This window comes from Gloeophyllum trabeum (assembly GCF_000344685.1).
Source record: "Gloeophyllum trabeum ATCC 11539 unplaced genomic scaffold GLOTRscaffold_00032, whole genome shotgun sequence".
NCBI lineage: Eukaryota > Fungi > Basidiomycota > Agaricomycetes > Gloeophyllales > Gloeophyllaceae > Gloeophyllum > Gloeophyllum trabeum.
This window is the reverse complement of record NW_006920441.1, coordinates 1-7245: the sequence shown is the minus strand read 5'-3', so window position 1 is coordinate 7245 and position 7245 is coordinate 1. Positions and strand designations below refer to the sequence as shown.

The window sequence follows — 7245 nt, the reverse complement described above, 5'->3', positions numbered from 1 at the left end:
TGTGCATCGCCCACCCAGCCAGAGCTGAAATGTGCTGGAGCATGAAGGGCAGAGCTTGACGGGTTTTGTGCCTACTGAGATGAAATCAGAGCGCCGTAAATAGGGGAATACATCCCACTGCGGTGTGATTTGATCGCCTTCAGCCCCAACCGTCGATGTCGGTGCTGGCAGGGGGGAAATGGGTGGAGGCTGAACGAGCGGGTCTGGTGGCTGCGGTGCCTAAGTGAACAGGATCAGGAGGGTGGAAATAGGGTGTGCACACAAAGAGCGGAGCAAGGGGATGCATTTCAGCCCCAACCGTCGCCAGTCGAAGGTAAGCCATGGGCTGTCGGCACAGAAGCGCCCGCAGGTGGCCGCACAGATAGAGGGGGGTCCCGGTGGATGTTTCAATGTTGAAGGGGAGGTGCCTAAGCCCCTTTCCAGATAGTCAGAACGGCCGCTGGGGCGGTATTTTGGGCGCGCGACGGTAGGGGGGCCTACCGTCCGTTCCATATGGGTAGGCCCTAATTATACCCCCTGATCCTAACAGTGGAATAGTGAACGTAACACATACGCAATGAGATATTGAAGGCTTGGACCTACAATGGAGAGGTCCTCATGACTGGTACAGGGCGTGCACTCCCTATACCAGGCAGGAGGATCCCATACATATCTGGAAACCTGAGCAGTGCAGGGCGTGCACTCCCAGAATTGCTCAGGAACACCAGGAGTGCTTCGAGAACTGTAGGGCGTGAGGGCAAGAAGCAAGAGACATTTTTAGGCCAGAGGCCGCGCAAGCGCTTTATTAAAAGGCGCTCAAATCTGTCTATTAATAGACACTAACCCTAGACCCTGGGGCGCGCTCCGGCCCGGGCCTAATGGATACAGCACAAGCAGCATTCAAGATGTTCACCACCCACCATGACTCGCAAGGGCAAGCAACGGCTCCAGCATGCTGCTGATGTGGCACCAGCTCCCCCTCCTAGTGCTTCCCAGAGTGCTGATCTGCTTCCCAATGAGGACTTTCTTGCGACACTGCTTGCCTTGCGGACCAAGCCTGAGAAGAGTAGGGATTCTCCTCCAGACTCCTCGCCCTCTCTGCTGCCTGGTGGTGATGTGGTTCTTCCTCCTCGCCTTTCGAGAAAGAAATCCAGAGCGTCAAGGGAGCCCAGCACCCCAACCTCGGGGGAAGAGTCCCGTGAGCGAGGGCGTCCCCTGCCAGCTGCCTCCTCCAGTCGCCTGCTACCCCCGAAACGTCGCATCCGGCACCTCCCCAGCCATGTCTCCTTAATCCCCAGCACTTCCACGTCAGGGGAAGAGTCCAGTAGGCGCCGCGCTGACACCAGCCGTCCCCCTCCAGTTGAGGAGATGCAGTTAGATGAGTCTCCCACCGAGAAGTCTCAAGGGAAGCGTCCTAGGAGGACTTCCCCTGACCCGGATCAGCAACTGGCAGATCCAGATGAGGTGGAGGGGTGGACCATAGAAGAGCAGTTTGAGCGGATTGAAGAAGAGTTTAGCAAGGAGATGCCAAGCAGTCCAGAGGGGCCTAACACTCTGACTGAACTGGATGTGCCACTTCCTTGGATGTCCAGTAAGTGGCTCATTCTATATTTCCCTGGAAACCACTCTTGACTAAATAACATATGTAATGTAAGAGAGAAAGCACCGCCATATCACAAGCATCAAAAAGGCTTGGCCAGGGTCCATGAGGAATGGCCTGAAGAAGCGTGCCAGAGCATTGCCTTCTGATGGTAAGAAATGTTCAACCCTGCTCTCCTGCATGGCCTTACATTTCATCTCCTCTATAGCGGAACTCTCTACATCAAGCTCAGAGGCAGAGTCTGACAAGGCTAATATGGGTTAGATTTAGTTGCATCAGTGTTCAGCTTGTGTAGTTTGACATAGGACTCTTTGTGTATCTGCAGTCCCTGTATCCCTTAGTCCAGAATGCAGTGGGGGTAGGAGACAAGGTACAAACCACTTTGGGGGTAAAATGATTTGCTGCTGATGATTGAATGTGCCAAATGTCATCAGTTTATAGAGGTGGAAGATCCAAACCTCACAGTGCCAGTGATTCCAGTCACAGTGATTCAGTAAGTCAGTACTCCCTTCTGCTTTCTCTCACACTCATAACATCAGCCTGATCTCAAACCTGATGATGCAATGGAGCATTGCTTGGCTTCCTCCCCAGGCAGCTCACCTGCTTCTGACAATGAAGTGCCTCCCTCCCCTTCTCCCTCTCTCCTCCCACTTCACCCAGTGTCTCCTCTTCCCCCATCACCACCACCCCCACAGCTGCCTCCATCTTCCCATCCTTCTACTTCTCCTCCACCTACCAAAGTAAGTAATATAGTTTCAGTCACTGTGGAGATAAATGAATCGGGACCCCAGGGGAAAGGGTCTGCTGAGCCACAGGTGGTACCCACACCAGCACAAATGCTGCAGCTGGGAAAATCCAGCAAGAAGAAGAGGAGTCAGAAGAGGGGTGACAGCTCCTCACGTCCCTCCTCATCAAGTTCATTATCCATGGGCTTTGCTAGGTCTCATCAAGAGTGGGCAAGCTCATTTCTGATCATGAATACAAGACCTTTACCTCAAATGGTTGAATGGTTGGCTAAGAGAGAGAACCGAATTGATTCAGTGGAGATGGAATTTCTTGATGAACAGGTAGGTGTGCTCACCTTCAAATGTCTGATTCCTTATCCTCCTTGCAGCTTCTTGAGCTGGTTTCCAAAGGAATCACGAAAGTCTTGAAATTCTTGGCATCTCAGCGCCACGAGACTGGCACCGTCACCAAAGTGGAAAGCAAAGCTGGAAAGCTGTGCTTGGAGTTGGGCAAAGCAATAATTCAGGCACAGGCAGAGAATGCAAAGGCAGCTGAGCAATCATGAAGCTAGTGGAGGCTTCAAGTGCATGTTATAAATTTGTAATGATGTCTGCTGCTACCCTCTGTATGAACTATCAATGCTTCTACCATAACCAGTGCGCAAAGCCCACCCAGCTGGCTTGCCTTCCAAGGCCATCAGTGTTGCCTGGGGCATAAAGAAGACATGAGATCCTCGCCCTGGTGTCAGACCCTGCAGTGATATCCCTTGAGTCGGTTCCCATTGGCTGACTTGGTGCCATAGATGGGATCCAAGAATGATGCAGACATCGGTGGGGCGGTATCTGCCACAAAATATATATATTAGCCATGAAACATGTCCACAGAAACAAAGAAGGTGGGCTGTCACTGAAGCTTGGCCTTGAGCTGGGGCACCAGTAGCTCCCCACCATGATAAGATCCAAATGGGAAAGAGATAGAGGGTCCTCCATCTCCCTGGTCACGGTGAAGGGTGACCTGCAGTTTCCACAGATGTGCTCTTCCAAGGAATGGCCCAGGATCTTCCTTGTACCAAACCCCGGCATCAAATGCAGCCTGATATCTTTGGTAGATGGTTGGGAAGAGCACTCTGAACATAACCTTGAGCTGCTCAGCAAGGAACTGGGTGGCCTCATAATGGGCGCGAACAGCAGAGGCTGCTGTGGATGTCTTGATCATATCTCTAGACAAAAAGAGATTCTGATGTATCCATGGAACAAGTTAAATCAACAATGCAGGGGAAAGTGGTAAAGGTAGTTACCCCATTGTTATGGCCAGTTTGCACCCACCCCTGCACACAGTGCATAACACCACACCGTTCTTCCCGTCTTTCACCATTGTCAAGTGTATATGCCATTACCTGCTCTTTCCCCCCATCAGACCGCGGTTGACCATGCCTGTCTCTTTCTCCTTTGGGCATAACAGGTTGGGCCAGGGAGAAAAGGTCCTGAGCTGCTTCCCAACATCTCCGCACAGTCAGTGGGTGCAGCCCATCATGGTAGTACTCATCCTCATTCCCTGTCTTCTCCATTCTTCCCATGTATTGCTCATCCAGAGGCTTTAGCTGAGGCACCACATGCAGTTTAACATTGTTTTTGACCAAGAGCAGGGAATGGAAGACCTACCTGTGGCCCCTCTGGGGTCTTTTTGGGACGGGAACTGAGGTAGATCATGACAGTTGCACCTTCGGAATCCACCCAACGACCTGACATGAGCTGAGGCTGCTGGGTAGGGCCTAAATGATCCACAATCATCTTCTCTGCATCCTCCTTCTTCTTCATCTGCGCCATCTCCTTTAGGCTCTCTGTGGCTTGAAAGATGGGTGCCTCAGCAAGAAAACCAGCCAATCTTCTTTCCAGAAGCTTCAGGTAATCATCCCGCCGTTTCTGAGGACTAATGGACTTGGTTCTGGATTTGGGGATATCCTCAGTCAGGTGCTGGGAGTTTGGCTTGGGAACTCGGCACTGATGTGGTTTCGGTTCCTAGCCAAATAATAATGCGAGTAAACAAGGGCTCTCACCGAGTCTGACGGATAAGAAGCATCTCGGTTCGCCAAGTTCAAGGTCATCTCTGAGTCAAAGTCCATGTTGGGATGACCAGTATAGTGTATTAGCAGAAGGGAGGGGAAAAAGATTGCAGGGCACACAGGGCTAAGGGCAACCGCACAACACGCTGGATCAACAATCACATGCCCGAGATTACCGACCTATCGAGCACACGTCACCAGCCGACATGTCCGACCTATCACCGAGGCTAAAAATAGCAATATTCACGCCACAAATGCTCTTATCTGGCCTTTCATCTCTCTCTGTATCTCTCCTCCATCTGGGGTCTATATCGTGTTCTATCTGCCATGGCACCATCCTCTTACAATCGTATACAGATCTGCGGCCATACTTGTCCCCATGACTGGTCAGCGATGGCGAAAAAGAGTAGGCGTAGTACAAAGCATATGATCCTCTTCTTCAGCGCCGATAATTCCTTGACTAACCATGTCAAATCCACAAATTTCCATCCAAACTGCACCCCCAGCTGCCCCCAGCATTGGCGCGTCTGTGGCCCTGCACTCAATTGCTCTCACCCAACAGTGCCCCAGGACAAGAATGTGAAACAAGGCAGAGACCCCTCTCCAGAGGACTGGCGAGTACATGGTCCTATCCTGTTAGCCCATGTTAGGTCCCTTGGAACGCATGAAGAAAGGAGCCAAGGGATCAAGGAGGTGGTTGGCTCTACGATTTGGCAGGAACTCTTGACTTTACCTGTGTTGGATCCACCATATGACACTGGACACACTGGTGCTGGTGCAGCTGCCCATGCTGCCCCCACTCCTGGCCCATCCACCCAGCAAACCCCCCCTGTTCCTGCCCAAAGCCATGTTGGTGGTCCATCTGCCCACCCACCCGCCAACGCAGGTCCATCATCCACCCAGCCTGCCACTCTTTCTCATGCGAGCATGGCTAGATCTCCATCAATTGTCGATCTGAATGATGACCTGATGCCCTCACCATCTGTGCCTAACCCTGCTAGATATCCCTCTGTCATGCCTAGCTTGCCATCCCATGCATCAGCCTTTTCACTGCGGCAGCCTGCCCAAACCAGGATGCGACTTGAACAAAAGGCAGCTGGAGAGCTGGTATCCTCGATGGAGCGACTGTCTGTTATCAGGGTGTCCAAGGAGGTATGTGGTGAAACACAGTGTCAACAGTTTCTGATACTTTATATTATATGATCTATCAGGATTCTCCGCTGTCCATGGTCACCCCGAAAAAGGGCAATGATGGCATCCGGCGGGTTGTATTTATTCAGATCCCTGACCCACAGCTGCCCAGTAGCCCCACTAGGCTTGATGCCACCTGGTGCTTGTACACTATCAAGGACACAAGTCTGGCTCACCGGATTATGAGTGCATGCCCAAACCTCATAAAGCGCAACAAGCAGAAGAAGAAGAAGAAGAATAACAATAATGAATATCTTGTATACGAGTTTGTGCGTATTTCTCCCATGTTATTTATTATTATTTCAAGACAAATGACTTCAACATCTGGTAGCTCCTCTTGGCGATCACGATGGCAGAGCGGGAGCATGCCTTCAGTGTGAAATTCATCAGGTTTAAAGCAGCCCTCACGGCAATCATGGCTGGGCCTAGCTCCAAACTTTTCAGGATGCTCTGCACGGCGGATATTGTCCTGGGTGCTACCAACTTTGCGAATGATGCATCGTATGTCCCCCTGACCTGTCTTCCTGCAGAAGATGGCTGATGTGCCTTTGCCAGACATCCTATTAGGCTCTTACATGACAGGAACAGGCTGGTACGATACCTGAATGGCATGCGCGCCCTCACAGCGCAGGCTTTTGTCTATCCAGATCCCTTTCAGGTTCTGCATCGCTGTGACAAGCTGCAACTGGCCGACATGTTCTGCACCATTGTCCCTGAAGCGCCTAATGGTGTCGACCCCCCTGCTTGTATGGTATTTGACACCTTTGAGCAGCTGGTGTCCTTGATTTCTGACTTCAAGATTGATCTCACTGGTTGCATGATCAAGCGGACATACTCTGGGTTTAGCCAGCATGTGCTGAAAATGGACCCAGACGAGACTTTGAATGAGTTCCTGGTACGCATCCGCGACGCCATGGAGGAGTCCGATGATAGCTGGGCAAGGATGGTCAGTGATGTGGCTAGACCACTCTGGTTTCTGCAGCCAAAGATTGCGGAAGTCAAGGACAAAGGGGAGATCCGCTGCTTGTTTGTGGGAGAGAAGTGGATGTACTGCATGTTCACAGATTATGTGAGTCCTGAAGAAGTGGACTACTGGAAGATCGATGGTTTGGCTCCGCTTTCAAAGATTGTGTGGGTGACCTTGTCCATGGCCAGGCAGGCAACACATCAGACTGATTTGATCACTGCAGGCCGGGAAACAGACTCCTGGACCGGACGAAGGAGATGATCAGAGATGATCAGTATTACGACATCTTTGATGTCACAGTGCCGATGGAGGAGGCAGAAGAAGGCATGAATGAGCTGAAGGATTTTGCTGGTGCAGTGTTGAAGAAGTTGATCAAGTGGGAAGAAGACCATGAAGAGGATATTGTGCCTGGCTCAAGGACCCGGGCATCGCAGCTGCGGATTTTTGCACGGCTTGACATCTGCCTGATACGGCAAGATGGTGAGTTCCGTTTCTGGGTGAATGAGGTGGAGGCTTGGTCAGGGGCATCCATGTTTGCCAACTTCTCTCAGATGCATATCTCAGACTTGTGAACTCAGCGGTGCGTGTATTTGAAAGGGATATCTTGCCACCCACTCGCAATGTCTCTCCTGAAATATAAAAATACAAGTCCATCATGTAGCAGACTAAGTAGTGATGTACCATAGAACACAAATTTACAGTCAAGAGTGGACTATCGGG

The 7245-nt window shown here is 51.2% G+C and overlaps 3 protein-coding genes across 3 annotated transcripts; 2 read left to right on the top strand and 1 right to left on the bottom strand.

The window, feature by feature from the left end:
• Positions 1–900: 900 nt before the first annotated feature.
• GLOTRDRAFT_134161 (uncharacterized protein) lies at positions 901–2870 on the top strand (the record flags this gene model as incomplete). The annotated part of the gene is made up of 8 exons (XM_007873150.1): positions 901–1570; positions 1635–1730; positions 1788–1838; positions 1905–1949; positions 2021–2064; positions 2119–2319; positions 2371–2646; positions 2694–2870. The coding sequence occupies 8 exons, from the start codon at positions 901–903 to the stop codon at positions 2868–2870; spliced, it is 1560 nt and encodes a 519-aa protein (XP_007871341.1).
• Positions 2871–3208: 338 nt separating this feature from the next.
• GLOTRDRAFT_134160 (uncharacterized protein) lies at positions 3209–4131 on the bottom strand (the record flags this gene model as incomplete). The annotated part of the gene is made up of 4 exons (XM_007873149.1): positions 3209–3541; positions 3603–3632; positions 3702–3905; positions 3967–4131. 4 exons carry the CDS (start codon positions 4129–4131, stop codon positions 3209–3211), a joined length of 732 nt encoding a protein of 243 aa, XP_007871340.1.
• A 629-nt stretch (positions 4132–4760) lies between these two features.
• GLOTRDRAFT_134159 (uncharacterized protein) lies at positions 4761–7097 on the top strand (the record flags this gene model as incomplete). Its single annotated transcript, XM_007873148.1, has 5 exons — positions 4761–5519; positions 5579–5827; positions 5890–6059; positions 6114–6689; positions 6749–7097. 5 exons carry the CDS (start codon positions 4761–4763, stop codon positions 7095–7097), a joined length of 2103 nt encoding a protein of 700 aa, XP_007871339.1.
• Between the last annotated feature and the right edge of the window lie 148 nt (positions 7098–7245).